The sequence below is a fragment of the Apis cerana genome, linkage group LG6 (assembly GCF_029169275.1).
Source record: "Apis cerana isolate GH-2021 linkage group LG6, AcerK_1.0, whole genome shotgun sequence".
In the NCBI taxonomy this organism is placed as follows: Eukaryota; Metazoa; Arthropoda; class Insecta; order Hymenoptera; family Apidae; genus Apis; species Apis cerana.
In genome coordinates this window covers 16,252,718-16,276,847 of record NC_083857.1, presented here as the reverse complement: position 1 = coordinate 16,276,847, position 24,130 = coordinate 16,252,718, and the positions used below count along the sequence as shown (strand labels likewise).

The 24,130-nt window shown below is 28.7% G+C and overlaps 1 protein-coding gene and 1 long non-coding RNA gene across 7 annotated transcripts; one reads left to right on the top strand and one right to left on the bottom strand.

Moving 5' to 3' along the window:
• The first annotated feature begins 1,048 nt into the window (after positions 1-1,048).
• Positions 1,049-23,793, top strand: LOC107999154 (uncharacterized). 5 transcript variants are annotated; one of them, XM_062076803.1, is made up of 7 exons: positions 1,049-1,391; positions 1,599-1,745; positions 11,046-11,125; positions 15,774-16,123; positions 16,663-16,819; positions 17,372-17,729; positions 18,005-23,793. In XM_062076803.1, exons 4-7 carry the CDS (start codon positions 15,787-15,789, stop codon positions 20,141-20,143), a joined length of 2,991 nt encoding a protein of 996 aa, XP_061932787.1. In that variant the 5' UTR covers positions 1,049-1,391; positions 1,599-1,745; positions 11,046-11,125; positions 15,774-15,786; the 3' UTR covers positions 20,144-23,793. The 5 variants fall into 5 exon arrangements, with proteins under 5 accessions (XP_061932787.1, XP_016914315.1, XP_016914316.1 ...); XM_017058827.3 differs by having other exon boundaries at positions 1,050-1,391; positions 15,787-16,123; XM_017058826.3 differs by lacking the exon at positions 1,599-1,745.
• LOC114577702 (uncharacterized) lies at positions 14,233-17,451 on the bottom strand. 2 transcript variants are annotated; one of them, XR_009830402.1, is made up of 4 exons: positions 17,311-17,451; positions 17,052-17,233; positions 16,461-16,890; positions 14,233-16,392 (listed from the first exon to the last, which is right to left on the bottom strand). It is a non-coding gene; the product is annotated as an uncharacterized LOC114577702 (long non-coding RNA). The 2 variants fall into 2 exon arrangements; XR_009830403.1 differs by having other exon boundaries at positions 14,233-16,890.
• Positions 23,794-24,130: the final 337 nt, after the last annotated feature.

The following is a 24,130-nucleotide window of genomic DNA, read 5'->3' as shown; positions in this document are numbered from 1 at the left end:
CTAATCATTTTTTTTCTTTCCTCCTAGAATCCTGTTATTCGATTTTTCTTTCTTTTCATTCTTTTTCCTCTTCACTTTTTTAAAAAAAAAACATTTTTCTATACGATTGGTAGAAAGTTAACCTATTAAAGTTAACCTAACTTTATATTAACATAATATTTCACTTGTAATTTTTTTTTTATTTTTATAATTACTTTATAAGAAATTATTAATTTTATTTATTTGTTTTTTTATATTGAAGAAAAATAAGAAAATTACAAGAGATAGAAAAAGAAGAAAAGTTTGGATGTGGGTGTCCAAGGTCTTCAGCTTGCCATTTACGGTTGTATGCAAAACCGGACACAGAGAGCAGCGACAATGAACAAGACTGACTAAGAATATGGATCTGAAAGATTCAAAAAGGAAAAACCGTAGCGTATTTGAAGCCTACTCGCAAGTGCTTAAAGAATAATACAAATCTTCATCTTGAGGACGTTGAACTTTGTTATTCATAGTTAAAATTTTTTTTCTCACAATTGATGTGAATTATGGAAGTATGATTCTATATGAAGTGATACTGGTTATGAAAGTTGTCGTTGAAATTCATCTTTATGAATGTGTTCATGTAAAATAAACGAGGATAATATTATGATTACAATAATTAGATAATAACTTTGTGGAAGATAGAAATGATTATTTTATAAATATAATGATTATTTTGTGCGAAAATATTTTTGTATAACTTTATGATTTTTATATGAAAATATATGAGATTATATAAATAAAAAATTTGATAAGATCTAAAAACTTTTTACTATATTGTATATTTCTATCACACTACATTTAATAAAACGAAATAATCTTAACTTGCAACTTAATAACTCTCGTTATTCTTCGAATTAAATTCAAGCTTCACGGTCCAAATTTCTAACAGCAAAATTTTGAAAGAGCAAGCGTATAGAGAAGCAGGAGCAAAAGTGTATAGTTCCTGTGAAGTCCTGTAGTACGACGTAAGGCCACGCACTCGCAGGCGTAAATAGGTGGGTGGTTAGGTAGGCAGGAAGGATAGTCGTAAGGAACCAATGGTGCATGCTATGTGCTTGTGCAAAACGCGATCTCTATATATGTGAACATGATTCGTGTGTATGCGTGTATACGCAGAGACCGAAAGTAAGAAAGAGAGAGGGTGTTGAGAGAAGAACCGCTCGAACTGGCTGTTAAGAGGTCTCCCCTGTCGCAGCTAAAACGCCGCCTCTGGAAAGTGAGTTCAGTTGCGGCCGCGCGATCGCGTTGGACGACATTTACCTGCGCGTGCAAACTCCTCGATTCAGGAGTGTACCGCCCGCTCCGAGAGCCTCGCGAGTGCCATAGAATCGCATCCTCGCACGTTGCAACCGATTCAACTAGACAAGGTACGAGAAACTACCTGTTACGCTTCCTATATACAAAACAATTCTGTGATTCTATCATAAGTTCGTTGCTTTCAGCTAGAATAATATTTTTGGTTATGTTATATATATTTGATTCGTTTATCTTTGTTCATCTCGCATATATAACTAGTGAAAGATAGTGAAAAATATGTATAAATCTATAAAGTGCTAAAGAAGTGAATACAATAGGTATGGCAATTCGGCCTCGACACGGCTGCGTGCACACGTTGATTCGATTTGTCGCTGTAGAAAAAAAAGGAGATTCGTCCTCGCGGATGACGGCATCGTGACACCCACGTAGATCGAAAACCTTACACACATATAGTATACTCCGTCGTAAGTTCTTTTATCGAATTCTTTGACACTTAACACGCCTCCGCGTGATCATCAAACGTCACTGTCTTTCTCTTTCTTCTTTTTTATTTCATTCTCTGTAATTCCTTGCTGGCAATGATTCGAATATTTTCCACGCTGCTTGCACTTTTGGTTTTCACTTTCTCGAAAAAAACGTGGCTGTTCGTTTTATATACATAATTGTTACTTTCATGTATATCGTGTATCTACTGTCGATAACGATTGACGTATCCGTCAATTTAACGCAGATGTAAGAAAATACTAGTAAGGAAAGTTGTTCGTGCGTAAGGATTAAATTACTTTCACTAACAATGAGTGTTAGGTGTTTATAGAAAGATGGTACAATCTGGAAAAACGATCCAGTTGCTCCGACACTGGTTGGTTGCCTTGCAATCGAGCCGTCGAATAATCCGTGTGCGTGCCTCGCTATTATACAGAACACGACGCGCTGGGGAGGTCCGTGGAGGTTTCGCAGCTTCTACATTTCGGCCGCAAAACGACGAAACCGTGCGGATAAACGAGCCGACCGAGTCCGGGTCCCGCCCCCCGTCGAAAACCGGTCCTGCTCGCGGCCGCTAACCGATTTTGCCTGGCGAACACACGCGATCGCCATCTTGAATCTGCTGAGAATGACGTCATTGGTACAAGGCACGGCTGCTTGCTCAATTCTAGCTGCAGCTAGAGATGGAAACAGGGGCCGCGGCCAATAGCGATGCTTTGCTGAATGGACCTTGATATTTTGCCTTTCGATTTTATTCAATTTTTCATGGTTTAACTCAAAAAGGATTTATTTCACTGAGATGAATTGGTTTTTCATTTTGATTTTTTCTTCTGGAAAGCTGAGATTAATTAATCCATCGAAATAATACATGAAATATAATACGAAATTATTTTTGGCAAATTGTATAATAAAAGAACTATGAAATTGTTTTTGATTTAATAATAATTCTTATTAATATAATTAATGCATGAATAATTAGATTGAATAAATTTTATTTATATGGATTATTATTGAAAGATGTAAACAATGGAATTGATGGGGTAGTTTCTACGCCTATGCATTTTCTGCGATCTCTAGAGAGATTGCATGGTGCAGATGATTCTTGTTCTGTTGCGTGGATGTTTTTTTTTTTTTTATTAACTTTTAGAATAAAATATTGCTTGTAAAATTAATTGGAAATTTAATCTTTTGACAAAATCTTATTATAATAGGCTACATCGTCATCAATGAAATATTATTAGAAATTAAATAAATATAAATCAAATAAATAAATGTAAAATTTATTGAAATAAATATATATATATATTTTAAAATTAATAATTATTCAAAAAAGCAGAAATTAATTATAATTTTACGATTTATTTAAGATTTTATAAAATCTTATTTTTTTGTAATTATATCAAAAATAATATTTTTAATTTAAAAGTAACCTTTCTGATGCATTTACTAAAAATCATTTATAAATCTTAAAATTTTTGAACATTTAGAAAATAAAATTTTTAACATATAATTTTGATAAAATTAATAGTACAATTATAATTAATATTATGAATAAAAACATGATCTTAGAATATTATTGAGATTTACTAATGATTGTTATGAATGATGATATTGTTTATTTTTCATATATCGAATTGATTTGCATTGAATTATACATAATGATAAATATGATGGTGTGCAACGATGATGGTCTGAATAATGATCACACAATAGAGCTTAAGATCCTACGCCTATGTATTTTCTGCAATTTCAGATGGTATTGCATAGCAAGGATTCCATACTTATATTTCTTACCGGGATAAGATTAATAATTCATTTTATTTTTGAAATCTATCGTATATTTGAAAGTGAAAAGAATTAAAAGTGAATTTATGCATTCAATTAAATCTTAAGCATTTATTTATATTAAAAATTATCTATACTAATTACAAATGATTATCTTTTATATTTATGATATTTAATTAAAATAAATTATTTTAAACAAAATATCAAATGGCGAAAACATTGAATTTTTAAGAATTTTTAATAAAATAATTGTTTGTAATTTTCATTAAGCTTTGTTTTAAATATAATATTATAAAAAATTTAAAAAACGTAATTTGTCACATATTTTATTTTAAAAATATTCAATATTTTATTATTCATTTTATAATTCTATTTCATAAACAGTTGTGTTCTAGCTTAATGTTTTACCATATTTCTTGTCTTACGTCAGATACGACAAAGATAAGAAGTTCTATTTTTAAAGAATAATCATTCCTGTTATCGTTATTTAACTGTAAAAAAATATTTTTTTCTAAAATGAGGTGAATTTTTATATCTATGAAAATAAAAAAAAATATTATTCATATAATTCTAAATGTTTTTTTTATTTAAAATTGATTTAAATAAAATAAATGAATGTTTTGAGATTTCTAGAAAAATGAAACGAAAATTAAAATTCATTTCAGAAACATATATCTCACAATGACTAATTGTTAAAAATTATAACTAATATATCGTGGATTGTTTCATATTCCGTGACAGTGATCTTAAACGATTTTTTTAGAATCTAAATTGTATAATTTCTTGTCTAACTGTTTTAATGAACCGACATAAAAAATGAAAGTTACTTTAAAAAGTAACTAGTTTCATATATTTTAAAAATTTAATATTGAAATTATTTCAATAAACTTTGTATAAGCACTCATTTTCATTTATTTAATTTATATGTTAATTATACAATAAATAATGATAATAAAATATATTTCTAATAAAAATATATTAATATAAATGAGTATATAATATAATATGCAATGTTAAAAGAAATATGTTTTACATGACATTTTAAGAACTGGATTTAAATGATAATTTGATATTCGAATATAAATACTGGATTTCGTAGCAAGTGAAACTTTCACTTTAACCTTCGGTTTTTAATAATCATCTTAATATGGTAAAAATTCGTATATTTTACATTACAAATATTATGAATATTGCATATGTACATGGGATAAAATTATGTTAAATATTAAGAAACATGTGAAAAAAATAGATGTGACTATATAAATACTTGTGTACATAGAAGTTTCTTACTCATATTAAATATATTTTTGTCTATCAATAAAAAAATGAATATAAAAAAAATTCATTCAATGATGTAAATGAAAATTAATATAATTATTATTACGATAAAATAATAAAACATTGGTAAATAATTCGAAAAATATTTAAAAAAATTAATATTTTTAATTTTTAATTTTATCTATTCTTTTTACTTTTTTTCTTTTTACTTTTAGTTAATTATTATTAAAAAAATTCTATGTACTCAATGAATTGTTAACCATTGTAACCATGTGTAACCATTGTTTTGAAAACATTTTACTATTTAAAATAATAAGAATATAATTTTCTTAGTATGATATTCGAATATTCATGTTCATATATATGATATTAAATATTCGATAAAATTGCAGCTAGTTAATCTTGAATTACCAGTTATGCAAAATCTATCTTTTTATGAAAGATATAAAATGAATAAAAAATGATTATAATATAATTATAAATATAATTTATAATTTCCAACTTAATCATTTATTTGTTATTATTTTTTTTTTATAAATTTAATTTAATTTTATAATATTAATTATATATTTATATAAATGTGTTGTATAATAGATATAATACGATATATTTAAATTGTATTGATTTTATTTTTCATCTACTTATAATTACTTATAATGTTACTTATAATTTACTTATAATTTACAATAGATACAAATAAAAAAATAAAAATATATAATTTATATGTAATATAATAACATATACATATAAAAATTTATTTGAAATTTATTTATTTGGTAATCTTTTTAATTTTAGGCCACAAGAAGCATAGTATGTTAATGTTATGTATAAGAAAAAACCAATTTATTTTATTTCTAATTTTTTAACAAGATGTAAAAGTTTTATTATTTATTCATAAAGTTTCATTTTACATAACTATGATTGTTAATTGTTATTTAATGAAAAAAAATTTATAAAATAAATTGCAAAATAAGTTGTGAAATTCTTTATATAAATAAATCAAATCTTTTCTATTATTTATGTATAATAACTAATTTTTTATATAAAATTTCAAAGACTTCAAATTTCAACTAAATTGTTAATTTAAAAAAACAATTATACAATTATCTTACTATGTGATAGATTAAAACTTGGTATTTAATATTTTGTAATGACATCCATAAAACATGTTATATTATAAAATTAAAGATTTTATCTGAAAGTAAAAGAGTTCATTCTTACCTCTTGATAAATTAAAAGATAAAAATGTAAAGTTCTCAGTCATCTAAATAACAATAAAAGTGTTAAAACCGTTAAAAGTGCTAAACTTATATCTTGATATCGATAATCACATCTGCAGGATATTCTAACAAATGTAACCGTGTAAAAGGTTAGAAATTACGAGCACGATAAAATTTTGATATTATTATTTCATCCTAATTTATATTTCTATTAACTGTTCTTTTTAATAATTGATATAAGAATCACCAATACAAGAAAATTGCAAGGAACAATTTGAAACAAGTTACATAAAACCTCTTCTTGACACATTTCGATTGATTCTTAACGTGCATCGTACAAGGGCACATGGCGCATGCACAAGCCAGAGTTTCGCGTGTGCGTGTACTAGTGAAAGTAGAGTGTTTGCGCAACGAGACGACAATGTTGTCTCCTTCGGATACTGGTTCGACTTTAAAGGCTCGATGCCTGTCTCCTAGACTTTCAACCTGGCCGGCTATTAACGTCATTCTCGTTACGCGTTCACTATTTTTTTTTTCTTATTCTCTTATCAATATTTTTACCATGGGAGTCCGTTTCTTCTTTTGATTAGCGTGGAAATGGCTCGCGTGTTCCTACGGTATTCATAACGGCAACAATCTTAAAATGAGGTCTGAAAAAGATAATCTCAACAACATTTACGTATAAATACAGGAAGAATAGTACAATTCAATTTGTAAATTATGATATATCTATTAATCTTTACACAGAATTATTTCTGTAATTCTGAAAAAAAATTTTCTAATTTTTATAAAATAATGTAATTTTAATAAATTATCTTTGTATGTATGTTGTTTAAAAAAAATAATGGAATATTTTATATATACATTTCGATTTTATTTTTTAACTTTAAAATGATATAAAAATTTATTAAAATAAAACATTTTTTTTTAACATATGAAAAGAAGGCAATAAACCTTGTTGCTTCTCGAAACATCCTCCAAAAATTTTCATAAAGCTTTCAAAATCCTATTTTCCGTTTCCCTTTATTAAGCTTTGAAAAGCTTTCAAAAGCAAGCAAAATTTCCCAAATGCAATTGCACATATTTAACATTATTTTTTTTTTTAATAAAAAATATATATTAGTAAATTTATGTAAAATTTGCATAACAGAAAATAGAATGTATAAAAACATAATGAAAAAGAAAATAGAATATAAAAATATTAGATTTTTAAAAAATAAATAAAAAATTATAAAAAATAAATAAAAAATAAAAAAATAAGAGAGAAAATAAATTATTAAAAGATTATTATATAAAATATTCTACAAACGATTATCAAACAACTACTTTTTTAGAATGATGCGGTGGCTTGGCATGTGATCTGCATATTTATTTTTATCGAATCATTGTACTGAAGGTTTTCAATCATCACGTAAGATTCATTCTTTTTGTCTCGAACGTTTTAAAAACAGAAAAAAGATTTAATACCTTCCTCATATAAAAAAAAAAATTATACACGCACTATTAGATTATTGGTTATATTTCGACTTGGTTAGATTTCACGAACACGAATTTAGACGATCTTAGTCGAACTTGAACGAATTAGAAAGTAAATAAACGTAATGTCTCTATACTACTAGTAGTAGTATTGTGACAATAGCATTTAGATTTTGACGCGTCTAAAAAAATTAAGTTAAATTAGATTTAAGAATTTATCAATATTTTTGATTTATTTACTTTTTAATGAAAATGAAAAACAATAATTTAGATTGATTGTGAGAATGGATATATACGTTTGATTATTTCACGACACAATATCTAAAAAAAAAAAAGCAGGAAGTTGCTAGGTCGAAACAAAAAATGGCAGAAATAATTTTACATTTGTCACCGAGGTAATATTGTAAGTGATTTTGTTTTGCATACATAGATTTGAAAAACAGAATAGATATATGAACAAAAGCAAAAGTTAATAGAAAAGCATAGATGTATGAAACAAATCTTTGATAAAATGAAAATCTTTTAAATTGGACAACAATTTTTGAATTCAAAGACAGCAGATAAAATATGCGAAAGAGATAAGGTAAGATATATATGAATAAAAAAAAAATAAAAGATAAAATAGAATGGAATAGATATATCGAGAAAAAGAGATGCGTCACATCATCGAGAAGAAACAATCGTGGAAGAGGTGTGTCACAACATTCCTTGTTCAAATTACCAATTACGAACACGTACGCGTCTCTTACACGAAAAATACGTGTAGACTCGACAACTCCACCCGATTCGCCGACTCAGAACGTGATCGACAAGACGATTTCGTTCCATCCAGTTGCGTGCAGGTAGCTAAACACTTTTCCTATGAATAACTCATTGTTATTAAGCTTTATCTTCATGATGATCTTTATGATAAAGAATTAACAAATCAAATGATCAAATATTTTTCTAATTATTATTATTTTATATTTATATAAATTGTTTTATAAATCATTTTTATATAAAAAGTGTTATGAATTTTTTAATTATTGAATTTTATATAGTATGATTAAAAATATGATCAAAAGAAATAGTATGCTTCATTGAAAGAAAAATATGTTTGTTTAAAATTTATTCTTTTATTACGTAAACAAGTATGGGTAAAGTGGAAGTGAAGAAAACTAGAGAGGAACTGACCAGAGGTCAGTAGCTTTCCTTTCCAGAGTGTTTCTCCATTATTGAAATTATTGTTGTACAAATCTGTTATGACTCTCTAATTGAAATTTCAAAGTTTATAAAATAATTATTTATTTTTTAGATATTTTAAAATATATGAATATAAAATATACATAAATCAAAATATTAACAATTTAAATAAATATTCAATATATATATATATATATATATAAAATATTTGAAAAATTTGTTTGAATATCAGTGATAATTAAATATTATATTAAATAATGTATATTGTGAATAAAAACGTAAATTCTATTTTAATTACGTAATTAGTCAGTTAGAAATGTTAAATGTTTTATTACTGATTCGTAATCAAAAGTGAGGTTATATTTTATAATAATGATTTTTTTGTGTCTTAAAAATACAATATCCTAAGTATCCTACTTAATAAATAATAAATTTAAAAATATTATATGTTTATAATATTTGATATTTTAACATTCTAAAATAAAATTTCGAATTTTATTTCATTGCAAAACGTCTTGAAAGTTTTGAAGAATGGAACAGTCTAACGCTTTCTATATTTCAAAAACTTTTGATACTATTTTAGATTTTTGAACATATGCTCTCGAATTCTTCTTGACATGTTCCCTTAGAGATTTCCAAGACTTATATATTTCACTTTAAAAATTTCCTCTATCTTCGTAAAATTTTTCTTTTCCTCTCTCGCATAATACTACTCTTCATAACCTTCATAACAAACTTTCACTGCGTAATAAGAAAACCTGTCAACATGACTGATCCGTTATATTCACATTTCCTGATTCTTATTTTCTGAAATTTTTCGTCCATTCCCGCGTATATCTTCGTAAAATTTTTCTCTTTTCTCGCATAATACTACTCTTCATAACCTAACAAACTTTCACTGCTAATAAGAAAACCTGTTAACATGACTGATCCGTTATATTCACATTTCCTGATTCTTATTTTCTGAAATTTTTCATCCATTCCCGTGTACATCTTCGTAAAATTTTTCTCTTCCTTTCTCGCATAATACTACTTTTCATAACAAACTTTCACTGCGTAATAAGAAAACATGACTGGTCCGCTATATTCACGTTTCCCGATTCGTATTTTCTGAACATTTTTTTTTTCTATTCCCGTATATTTTTTGACATTCTAAAAATCGTGAAATTATATTCGTGAAATGAAATTATAATTCATATTGATATTGATTACACAAAACATTAATATATTATAAAATAATTTATTAAATAAATATTGCATATACGCACATTTGTAAATTTTTTTTTTTAATTTTTTTATATGCAACGAACAATTTGTGATCCCATATAAAACAAAATTTCTATTATCCACTTATCTTCGCTACGTTTAAAAAAAATTATAGAAAGAAAAAAAGTATAGAGGATAAAATTAAAAAAAAAAAAAGAAAAAGAATCAAAGAAAAATTTTGATCGATGTTAAATATAGTTATTTAGGTATAACAACTCTTTTTAATTATTCGTCTTTATTTTTGGATGATTTAGCGAGATGAAAAATGACGTGGTATCGACCTCGCCTGTTTCCTGTTCCATACACATGCAAGTAATTATGCTATTTAGTTGTGTGTACGCTCTCTTCTCGCCGAGACCTCGACCGATTCTTTTAGCTAGACATAGGCATGGTCGATAATTAGATAATAGATAAAATAATATTTCGTAAAGTTTGAAAAAAAAAATAAATAAATAAAAAATAATAAACGAAATTGATTTGATTGAAAGAAATTCAATAGTAGACAAAATTATTATGAGATAATTATAATAAATAATGTTATTAATAATTATTAATTAATAATCTTTAACATAATAATTTTAATGTAAATAGAACGTAGATATAATTTTATCGATAATTTTCAAATTATTTAAATTATCGTTTATTAATAAACAAGTTCAAGATTAAGTAGATGTCTCTTATCTTTTGAGTATAAAAAAAATATAAATATTTATCTAGAAATTCGAATGATATTAATTATTAAAAACATTAAATATGTGAAAATTATTTAAAATAAAAATAGAAAAACTGGAGAAAAATATATTTCTTATGTTCGTTACGTGGAGATATTTTTACTAGATGTAGAAATAAATCGCGAAATCACGCGATAGATGAAAGAAAAAGCAATGGTTAGGTGCATGCACGTAAGTTATGCAACATAGTTGTGCTTTCATGAACATGTATTTCATGCTCACGTAATTTAAAAAATTTTCTACTTAGTGTGATAATTATTAAAAGAATTTATTAATTATAATATTAAACATAATAAAAAAATTGATTATATTTTTAATTATTATTTATCTATTTAATTTCCAGATCATACAGGCATGCGATTATCGTAGCGAGACTAAATCGAGGGACAAGGAGAAGAAAATTCAAATATTAAAGCAATAAATGTAAGTATATAACAAAAGTTTTCAAAAATTCATTTTTAAATATTTTGCATTTTGATTTAATCTAGGCGAAAATTACTTAATATGTATAAAACTTTTAATAAAAATTCATATCAATAAAAATTGATAAATATAATAATTAGACAATAAATTTTATTTTAACGCGTATGATGAATATAATTCAATACTAGAAAGGAAAAGGAATTATTATTAATTTCATAATTCAATTTTTCAAAATGATTTACAAACATTTAGATAAAAGCCTGAGAGATTCATTAGAGAAAATTGTATACATAACGTGAAATTTATAAAGCCATATTGAAACAGTGGTCATTATTATCCATGATTCCCATGAATCAGCACTTTGCTAACTTAAGTGATGGCATAAGCATTATATGTAATCTTCATCGGCTATTAGATGAATTCATAGTATGTATTTTGAAATAACAGTAACGACGAGGAAAGGAAGACAGTGGTATCGGATATTGGATGAATATTCGTAACATATAACTTGCAACTATATCTGATTATGTAACGATTTATTTACAGAATCTATTTAAATAATATTAAAAAAAACCATTAATATACATTAATGATTTTTTTGTATAGGAAGGAAATAGTTGTATATTTAATTAATTTATGTGTGAGTAATTGAATGAGATATAATAAAAAGAAATTGAAAAAGATAAGGAGTGAAAGAGAAAAAGAGCCAAGGATCAAAATAAACAAATGATTCGTTCTAGTGTTTCCCCCACCTTCCATGATTAGATGTAGCGGTAGGGAAGGGGAAGGGGGGGAGGAAGGCTTACATCATGGATCGTCCAATACAGTTATTCAACGTTTATCGTGAATTTTGAACGAAATTTTAAATATCGAAATCAAGCAGTGATTTGACGAAAGATTCGAAAGTAAATCTCAAACAAGATTGAAAACCATTTCTTTGAATAAATTGAATTCACATTGGCGAGGAAACTTTAAAAGTGAAATTATTTAAATCTTTTCCAGTCGAAAATATTCGGTTAAATGACCAATTGAAACTATAGAAGCTAGCTCGACGAGAACAGAAACCTTTTGACAACGACAAGACAGATATACAGAAGGATTTGATGAATACCAGTGAATAGGCGAAACAAACGCGCCAGTTCGTTAGTGATTCTGTGTAAAAGGACTATTACCGTGGCGTGTAACGGTGCAAGTGCATCAGACCATATCAGAACTTTCCTTGGATGAAGCTGCATCACGCGACAAGAGCTGGCAGAGGGTTTCGGATGAGCAAGGAAGTATCGGAGCGGCCTCTGGTGTCCGTTGCGCAATATTTCCATTACAAAGCTTGGGATGATGTCTGATACAACTCTGCTCGGCTCAGGTCCGCTTGGAATGCAACACGGAAGAAATTTGATCCTTTAATGATCGTTATTCTGCGCCACGGAATCTCTTTTAAGAAGACGGATAAAACATTCACTCTTGTGAAAAATGGCCTCTTCAATGGAGATTTTGTAATTTTGCCATGTATCTTGGAAATAGGAAAATAAAAATTGCTTACATGTATGAGTGTTTGTGTGAAAGAAAATTGGAAGTTTTGAATATAATGGTAGGTAAAAGTAAACGGTTATTTAATTTTTTTTGATTGATAGATTAGAAAATGTAAATTAATTTTTGAATAATAATCATTGAGGTTAGGTTTTTAGCAGTCATTTTACGCTTGTTAAGAATTATTTAATTAATTATATATTTAATTATGGCTTGAAAAGTTTGTTACAATTTGTTTATAAACAATAAAAGTAAATATATTTATTTCAGTTATCTATCCACTTTCATTAAAGTAAAGTTTCATTAAAATTAGCAAGTGTGAGTTTCTTTGTAAGCAGCCATATATAGATCAAGGAAGATCTGATTTGCACACAAAGCAGACCACGTGTTGCTTGGAACTGCTATATATGCTGGATTATTCGCGATAGTTCTTGCTGGTTCAACAGCAATATTCCTAGAGGATGTATTGTAAGCGCATGATTCATTAATGTCGTCACTGCAGTTGAATTTATCTCGCCACGTGCAAGCATAACCATTTCCTGTAAGCAACTAGCTGATTGAATTGGATGACGAATGGCGAAAAAAAACGAAAGAATATTTTGAGTTTAATCACTTGTCAATGATTAACCATTGGATGAGTTTTGCAATAATTATTTTACAAAAAAGTTTATTCAGTGAAACATTGATTGTTTGAATAATTAAATTGATGAATTATTAATAAATTTATGAAATTAACTATAACTATATACTATAACTATATACTTATAATCAAGATTAGGTTAAATTACAACATATTAATATTTATATTTGATAATTAATAAATTTAATGAAATTAAACTTATTGTAATTCTATTAAGGTTAGGTTTATTATAACATATTTTCTTCTATATTCATAATATAACACTAATGTCTTTAATTAATTACAATTTATATAAATAATTTTAAAACATAAAATCCTGTTTCTTCTCGTTAAATTTTTCCTCTCATACGAACTTTATAAAATTGAATCGAAAATTCTGAAAGCACGAAGTGAAATAAGAATTACAAATGAAATCAATAGTGATCACAATCAAGTTAATCTCATTCAAAGTGACAAGATTATAGAGAATTGTATTGAATCGTATTTAACCTTGCTCATGTATAAAATTCTATCACCATCTTTGACCCTAACCATGAAATATTAATACATGGAAAATACGAGGAAATTTCGTCGTGCTTTCTTTGAATTCAACTTACATAGTACATCTGTTGGAACTCGCGATATCGGTTACTGAATCAATATGCTGTAGCACGTACATATCTTCGCCAATATTCATTTTGCGCGTGCTCAAATTTTTACTGATTTTCACGTTTTTTAATTTTTATTCTTCTTTTTCAGATAATTTTAATTTTTTACTTAACAATATTATAATGCTCGAGAAGCTCTTCTGAATTTTTTAAACGATAATGAAAACTCGAGAAAATTTTTATTTTAAGAATCTTAAAGCAAAGAGAAGATAAGGAAATTAGGAAAATTAAGGAGTATAAAAATAGAGAGAGAGAAGAGAAAACTGAGAATCAAAATAAATGTATCGATGAAATGTTTCGTACTGTTATTTTTTCTTTGTTGGTAATGAACAAGATTTACGTTCCAAGTCATTTTGAAAACTTATCCAATTCAGTGTTTACTTTACATCTATATTTATTTATGAATAAATACTCTATCATACATTTCGTTTTAATATTTTTGTTATTCATTAACACATATAAAAAATCACGAAATTCATAAAAAATAAAATAAAAAATATTTATGTATCAACATTATGTATATATATTTATTTATTTTAAATAGCCTTCAAAAGAGAAATAAATGTACTCTGTGTATGTGTGTGTGTGTGTTTCTGTAATCTTTTCACTCAATGCTGGAAATTAATCAAATAGGAAATTTTTCTGCTTGAAAGAAGGCATGGATGTTCAAGATGAACTATACCTTTGATTATTCCTGCTTCCGAAGGTTTCGAAGCCATAATGTATTGAGTTAATCATGGAAATAACTTTTGCAAAATTAGCTTGACATTCAATAAAGTATATTAAGTATAGGAACATTATAAATAATATATTTTTATGATGTATTAAAAATACTGAAGTCACAGATGACATTCTATCCTTTCTTTAAATTAATTTTCAGTTTTAATTTCTTCAAAAATATCTTATTGTGATTTCTTAATAACTTTATCGACAATTAATCCTTAAATAATTTATTGTGTATTGAGTTTATAAATTTAATGTTTTATTTAAATATTATTTATATAGAAAATAAAATATATAAATGAAAATACTTATAAATATATTTTATATTTCATTTCAGAGATTATTTTTTTGAATAATAAAAATATGCTTTATTCTATTGTTTCCAAGTTTCACAAATATGTTTTTACATTCCTTTCCACGAAAGAATCAAAATTCCTGCGGATAGAAACAGGAACGGACCTAAGCAATAACCTAACCTAACCTAACCTAATCTAACTGGAACGCTGTGAGACCGTTCTCCAACGTTATATCTCCCTTCGAGGCGTAAAACTATCGTACAGTGTTGCAAACTTCAATGTCAAATTGGATTGTTACATTCGCGGATAGAATTCTTACGTTTACTGTTTACGATCGATACGATTTTTACGCCATTTGTTCGCGCTCGAATGTTCGAGCATTCAAAAAAAAAAAAATCGTTGAAAGGATAGATTTGCAACAACAGTGGTCGAGCCTCGATTGCATAACCATATAGGATGACATTGATCGTGATTTCCAACGTGTTGCTTAAATGTATTTACAAATAGAAGATCGATGATTTTCATAATATTTAAAGATTTTTGTAGTAGAAGAATTAAAATGAATTTTTTATACGCTATGATAATAATATTATATCGATATATTATATTATACATCGGATATACTATATATCAATTATTATAATAATGATAACATAGTAGTTATATATTTATTAGTTTATATTTTAATTACCAAAACTATTCGATCTATCACTTTACATTTGTGCATAAATCTGATAATAACATACGCACGTATATATATATACACACACACATAAACATTTTTGGAAATCTAAAATATTTAAAATAAATTCAAGTGAATATTTTCAGATGCTACTTAAATTGCTGCCCGTGCTCTGTACAGCACTCCCTCTAGTGCTGTCGCAGAGCAACTATGCATCGCAGGGAAATAGTATCGAATACCAACCAGGTTTACCGCCCAGCACAGTGTTGAACGGCAAGGTAACCAAATTGGACGACATCTCGTCGATGATATTTCTGAATCGCACGAAGGCGTACCTGAATTGCAGCCAGGGTAGCATGCAGGTTGAATTAAAGTTTGAGGAACCATTTCACGGAGTTGCCTACGCTGATTTCGATCGTAACAGTGCGTGCATATTCAAAGGACGTGGCTCAACCAGCGCCAAGTTGGAACTACCTCTCAAAGGTGTATATATATATATATATTCTCTTTCTCTCTTTCTTCTCTCCATTTCTTCTTTGTTTCTTTTTTCAACAGATTCCAAGGAAGATTCTTGCTATCAGATAGAAATAAAATTTTCACATTTATCGTGGATCTTCTCATTTCATATTTATCGCGAGAATACCTTATTTCGACTTGTGTAGAGGCTTTCCTGTTATAGAGATTGGACACATACAATTCGCTACATTTGTTTCGAGCGATTCCAAGTTTTTACCAGCGAAATTCGAATATATCTATGCGAAAAATAATGGTTAAAATGATTTTACATCCTGGAGAAATTTTTTTTTACTTGATATCTTACCTTGTTTTTATGAATTATTGAGAACGCAAGGAATGTCTGATCTCGTAATATATATCGCACGAGTAACGTCGTAAAATCGTCTTGTTCAAAGCAACATTGCGTTTAAAGTTTACCAGATATTTCATATCGTGGATGCGAAAGGGTTAATAAAGCTCTTGACGCGGCTAGACAACGCATAATCAGCCTTGATGCTTTGTTACAGGATGCGGTACGAGGCAGGATCCTCAACGCGTGTTCACAAACAACGTTGTAGTTCGCTTCCATCCTGGCCTCGAAATGGATGGGGATGAAGTTATTACGATAGTTTGCAGATATCCTCCACCTATGGCGCCTGCACCACCGGCCCCTCCTGCCAGCATGTGAGTAGCTTCTTACTTTCTTGTCATTTTTTATTTTTATTTATAGTATTTCAATTATATATTGAAATATTCTGTTGAAATATATGACGAGATAAAAATAATTGGTGATTTCTACGAAATTTTTAAACTTTACTATTTTTAATTGTTTATGCGTAGTTTCATAAGAATTCGTTTAATTTCGAACATTAGAAGTATAAAATTTTATCTCAAAAATATCGATTATTCCATTTACCAAAGAAAGTATTTAATTATTGACGAAGTTTTATGCTTCATAAGCAAGGTCATTCTTCACTTGTTCTTTTTCTTCAAGACTTTTTCTTTTTTGCCTCTTGATAAATTATCGTCGTTCCACTAAATTTCTTATCCAATTTTATTAATAAATGGATCCTTTATGCTTCTTGAAAATTGGATCTCCTATAAAAATCGTATTCTTATTCATTTTGACCTATTTCCACGTGAAATAAAGAGCCAATTTAATACAAATTTTTTACCTTATTCTTAAGAAGTTACTTAAGAAGTTACTTAAGACTGGATGTTTTTCTTCTCACACAGTTTGGCCACTCCAGCACCAGCTCCATTGCCCGAACCGCCATTAACAGGATTTCAAATTATGCTCATCATCTGCGCCATTCTGTTCCTCTCATTGCTATTGCTCGGCCTTGGTTGCTCATACATGTGTCTAAAACGTAGAAATGTTCGCGTGATCCACCGACATCCATTCGGAAGTGGCTCGGGCTCGGAGATAACGAAACTCTCCACATCCTCTCTGAGCAATATCACCATGTTCGAGGGTCTAAAGATACCCAGAGCTCATGCACTTTTGCACGCACCTCCATCCACTACCGGTAGCGATGCGAACTTGATGATCGACCACTCGTTGCCAAGCGATTATCCGAGCGAGAGTTCCGAAGTAAATTATTTGATACATATCGAAACATACAGAAAAATTGTGATGTATATTTTTGATTCTGAAATTTTTAACGTAAATGTATTGGATTAAAATTTAAAAAATGTTTATTTACTTCTCATTTATAGTTTGACTTGTAATAAGTGACTTCAGAATTGAGGTTAACTTATTACGAATTATTTTTGATTATCTTTATATCATCGCCAATTATTCAAATTTTATTTAAGCAAATAATTATCATTAGAATTAACGAAAATCAAATCATTTTTTGTTCACAGGTCGACGAAGAACCTTCATTGCCGGTTTCATCGGCCGGTTCATATGATAACAAAGCTTTCGTCCATCATGAAACGCACCAACGCGAAATACGTACCACTAGCTCTCTCTATTCCGACACAGTCGCCGCGGAAGTGGAAACATCTTCAATGACAGCTGCGAATGCTTCGAGAACCGCGATCGCGCGTCACATGGTGGCCACGCCCATCGAACCCAAATTTGATGTCCAAATGCGCGTAAAGAGAGTGCCACTTCCCCCTCCTAGCCCTCTACCGTCAGAATCTGATATCGCGAGCGTTGCTTTGGAGAGAAACCTAACCACTATTCTCGAAAAAGAGGAATCCAGTCTCACACGTAGCCTAGAGAGTCCACCTGCCAGAATGACCACTTTCTCGTATGTTCCCGAGCTTCACGGACCCCCAGGAGGCACATCTTCCACGTCCACCATCTCTCGACAACAAACACCGCCAGTTTATTCGAGAATATTGAGAAAGCAAGCCGAAAGAGAGACCACGACCAGCACTAGTATGATTCAAGAACGAATTCCGTCTCCTTCTCCGATCGAACAGCCATCTTTGCAACACCATGAAATTCGTAGACCTAGATCTCTGACTTCGTTAAATACCGAGTTAACAGAAACACGTTCCTTGACCGAAGTAACCGATCACACGCACGCCAAGTACAGAGTAGCCAACATTCTAGCTCCAACTCCTCCACCACCCCCACCAATTGTCCCCACGGTTACCACTACTCATACAGCTGTTCAACATCGCGAACATCGTTTGTTCCGAGAAGAGGTAACAGAACCTTTGGTTGAACCCCAAGTTGTCGCTCCCAGACGTCCAGAGATAACGACTCATGAGGTAGACGATGTGTTCTTGAAGACGGTAACAGAGAAGAAAACTATCGAAGATGTTGAGCGCCATCGTCGCCAGGTGACGGAATATAGAGCCAAACCGCCTCCACCCGATCCCAAATGGGACGTGACTATCAGAAATTACCCCAAGGAGAATTTCCCACCACCTCCTCCTGATTTGGAGAATTTCTCCGATGTTAGCTCCACTTCTAACCTGACCATCACAAACGAACCGATAGGAAGTCACACTGATGTGCCAATTGACGAGGAACCGGATATCAATATCGAACCTACTTATACAGCTAGAGCCGAGATTCCTTGCAGACCACCTCCAGTGGCTCATCGTTCTATGGACGAGACGGATTCCGATTGGTTCTCTAGATTGTCTCGGGTGTTGGATCCTCGTTACGCCTCCGAATTGACGGACGAAGAACGAATAAAATGGCGCGAAATAATTACCACGGATAGTACTTTACGAACTCTATTAACAGAAGCGGTGGTTAAAGAAGATTACGAGTTAATACGAAAAGATGCCAGATACACCAATCTATTCCCGTCAGACAAATGGGATGTGATCATTCGAATATTAGGTCCTCCATTGACGCAAGCGGGTTCAACTTCCTCTTCCACTCATGGGAAAAATCACGGACAACGATACAAAAGATCCAAGTCCTCTGAATGGGACACTAGATCGAGAAGATCCTCTCTGCCTACTTTGTACGAATACGAGAGCGATGGAGGTAGTTCTGCTCGTACTCAAGGCCATCGACTTCAGATATCGCAATCGACAACAACAATGAGCCAATCTAATCGTTTGCGTAGACTTGGGTCAAGTCATAGAGGTACAGGTGGCGCTAGCGAAGTAGACGTAAGATCTATGTCGGAGATGACAGTGAGAGACTTCGCCAGAGTGGACAGGGATGATTTGACGAGTTTGAGTTCCTTCGAAGGTGCAGATTCGCTAGTAAGATCTTTGAGCCAACCCAGTCTAGCCAGAAGTGGTTCAGAATTCACGGAACACTGGGGAATTCCATCGGGCATGTTGGATCTCCCGCCTTGGGCGGCCGAGGAGGAAGGAACTAGTTCCGTGGAAACTACGCCAAGAGTAGTGAGGAGAAACGACCGCTTGGAGGTTCTGGCGTCGTTCGATGATCGCAGACAGGGATCGTCGATAACTAGATCGAGTCGATATATCGAGAGAGAATTGAATAGTGTTCACGTGACCGAGAATCAAAGGAGTTCGAATTGGTTCCATGACGATTCCGAGCCGGAGATGCAGATCTGAGAATTTTTTTGAGAATTTTGGAAAAAAATTCGCTTTCGTGTTCCGTCCTATTGAGTGTCTTCCTTCGATTTTCTGTGATTCGAATGCAAAATTTGATTGACACTTGTGATAGAGGTTATGAACATTAATAATTGCTTGAAATCATTATCAAGACAAGAATCTTTAAAAAGGTAATATAGAAGAATCATCTTTTTGAAATAGTGGAAATACTTAAAAATATCAGTGAAAAATATTTTTGAAAAACTAATATTTGTAACCTCTATTACAATATCTAAGTTTGTTCAAATTGGCAATAACTTTTCGATGAACGTTATTATTCTTTTATTTTTATATCTTTTTACATTAATCGTGATTATGTTTAGGAGATTTATTTTTATCAAGAGGACGATTACTTAATGTTCACTGCCTACTCGCATTTGGGAAATCAGAAGACACAATTTGAATATTCTTTACGAATATCAAAACATTCTCGAACGAACATTCGTGTATTTACGACTCGATGCGTTGACTGTCGAATCAAGTAAGAAATCTACATAATTTTATAAATCAAAACAATTGAATAAAAATATTATTTTTATTGTTATAAAATATACGTATATTTTTTATAAATTTAATATATTTATAATTTCATTTCGATTTATCAAATTGATTTATCTATAAATATTTCTGTTAATTATTAAATATTAAATATTAAATGTTTTCCCATTTAGTGATTATCTTGAAACTGAACAGTCAACACATTGAAGATATAATTAGCCATTTTCTCCACTTGCCACTTGAATTATGCAAATTAAAAAAGAAAAAAAAAGTAAAAAAAATAAGAAGAATCGATATCGTAAAACGAGTGGAATTGTAGAATATGGTGAAAACGATCGAATTAAATCATAATGTAGGAATTAACTTGAAAATAAGTTAAAATATTAAAAAAAGTTTACAAATAATCATGCAACAAATTCGCTTTTTTAACATTCAATGATCGACTGGCGCATTTCGAAGATCTCTACGATCATTAAAAACCACCATGACCTTGTTTTTAATAATATTTAACACTTTTGCTACGAATTTCTGTAAAATATTTCAATAATTAAAGTTTGCTTAAAAATTTTAATACTTTTCAGTATTTTAAATTGAAAATGATAAAAAAAAAAGATGAAGATAAATCTTATTAGAGATATAATATTTTATTAATATATTTTATTAATAATATTTTATTTGAATGCAATATATAAAATATATATTAAGATTATGGATTAATTCATGACCGAATTAATATCGAATAAGAAAAATTTTATTTTTTTTTTTAAATTTTTTATATAAATCTAATGAAATTTGAATTTTTCTTTTTTCAGGTTTTGTTTAAAAATTATTACTGAAAAGTATTTTTATTATAACACTATTAAGTTTATCTTCATTTATTCATCAAATTTTATTTTATATGACAGAAAATCTTCAATTACTTGCAAAATGTAAGAAAATTATATAATTAATATCTAATTGATATGGTTAAAGTAAATATATAATAATGAACGTGCACGTTTACCTAATAAAAGATTTTTTTATCACATACCGGGAATTATCAATAAAACATGTTAATTTTTATTTTTTGCAATGAATTTTTTAAATGTTGATATATTAAATGATATAATTAAATGATAGCATAATCTTTTTTTTTTTTTAGTCAAGCAAATCTTATTAAGTTGGATACTGGAAACTTCATAATATAAAATTATTATAAAAAAAAATATTTAAAAAAATATTAATTTTAATTTTGTTACATAATAGTTATAATATGTCGCAATTTTTTATTAGAAAGAATTAAAAGAATTATTTATTATTATAAAGAATTAGAAAGAATTATTTATTAGAAAGAACAAAATACTTGAATTTAATAGCAATAATTTTTCGGAAAGTTTTAAGAAAATATATATGCCTTATGCAAGGAGAAGTCATAAAATATTTGTTGAAATATAAAATGAGAGATAAAACTTTTGTTTGAATTTATTTACTTAGAATTAAATTGCATATCTAATATAATTGAATTTTTTTTATTTGTTTTCATAAGCATTATGAAATTTAAAATATATTCATCTATAATTAATCATTAATCGCTAACGAATGAAAGATTACAATTAATAGCAATAAAAAAAATATATCAAATTTCAGAATTAATCTTGTATTCTTGTTCTCTAATTACATTATTGTCAATAAACATTGGTACAATTCAAATTGTACCAATATGAAACAATATTTATCGATATGCAGGAAAGCATATCTTATTTTAATATTTGATATTGAAAATCGCATATCTTCTTTCGTAATATAATTAATTATTTTAGAGAAAGAAATATAAATCTTGGTTGGATCCATATAGGAAACATAAAAATAAATGTCTTTTATAACAATTTAAACTGGTCAATTTTGATCATTTTTAATCTTTATAATCTTTAATCTTATAATACATTTCATATAATATATCATTATATAAAAAGAAGTAATCACAGAATTTGAGAAAGATAATGATAAATAGTTAAATTTGATATTCTATATAATATCTATTTGAATTAATAATAATGAAAATCATAAAAAGCAATTACATACAAAGAAACGTGTTGAATTTGAACACTCCGTATACGATAGCTTCATAGATCTTCAGATAGCGCGGACAATGGGAATAATACGGTGGAAAACGAAGTTAGCCAAAGTGTTAAATATTCGGTCGGGTGGTGGCGTTGCGATAATAGTCTGTTTAAATAGGTAATGAAACATACGGTGCTGGGTTATACGCTTGAAACAATAGCTAGGATTTCCTTTCTTCAAGACGTACTTAATCTTCTGAGTTTAAATGTATCCTATTATATAGTGTGTGTATGATGGTCCTGTAGAGATATCGACCGCCACGTACACGTAAACAGATTTATTCACAATTACAATATTTATTAATTATACGCTCGAGCTCTTTTCATAGATATAAGCTCGGAAGTCATTCCTACCAATGAGGATAATCTCCCCACTCTTGGATCCAGTCAGGCGACTAATATCATACCAAAACAATATAATGTGCAGTTCGCTCCAACATTCGTAACGAATCGAACAATTCGGAATTCGAATGAATTTAAACTTCAGATTTTTCTTTGTAAAGTTAAAAAAGATCGATTCCTGTCCAAAATACTCAACAAATAATTATTGAATTTCCAGTTTCATAGTTCATTTAGCACATTCGAAATTAATTCTAAAATTCTATTTTTAAGAATTAATATGATATGATGATAATGATGGAAGCTAAAGCACTATTTTTTTTCAAATATTTAGGCTCTCAATTCTTTTCCATTTTTTATTAACTGTTCTTAACAATGTTTGTTATCAAAAATAAAATGAGGTTAAAATTTTGTGTATCTAATAACTATATGTTCGACTAAATCTCGAAACGAGCTTATAACGAATAAATATTGTATGTACTTATACACAAGATATCTCGCGAGTTGTGCTTTCTTCAAGACATAAAAAAGCTCCTGAGTTACAAGTAAGATGTGATAAAAAAAAATTGTGAAAGAAAAGAAACCTTAGGTTATTAACGATTCCATTGAAGAATTAAAAATTTTATTGAATTTATCTTGTATATTTGAACGAATAAAAATTAATTTAAATTTGCAGTTGTGTATTGTAAATTAATTTTTATAATAAAAATTTGGGTAAATAAAAGTTAATCAAAAAATTAAATTAATTAATCTGCAATGTAGATCTGATTTTTTAAATTAATTCTTATAAGATGAAATGAAAATTTTAGATGTATGATATATTTGTAATATATTTAATTTTTTATCTAATTTTTTCAAATTTAAATAATGAATAATTAACATGAATGATTAATATTTATCTTGATTTTTTTTTTAATTTATCTCAAAATATCTTGATTTTTGAAAAATATTATGTAGAAATTTTTCAAAATATTATTTGTATCGTTAATAATTGAGAATATTTTAATTCAGA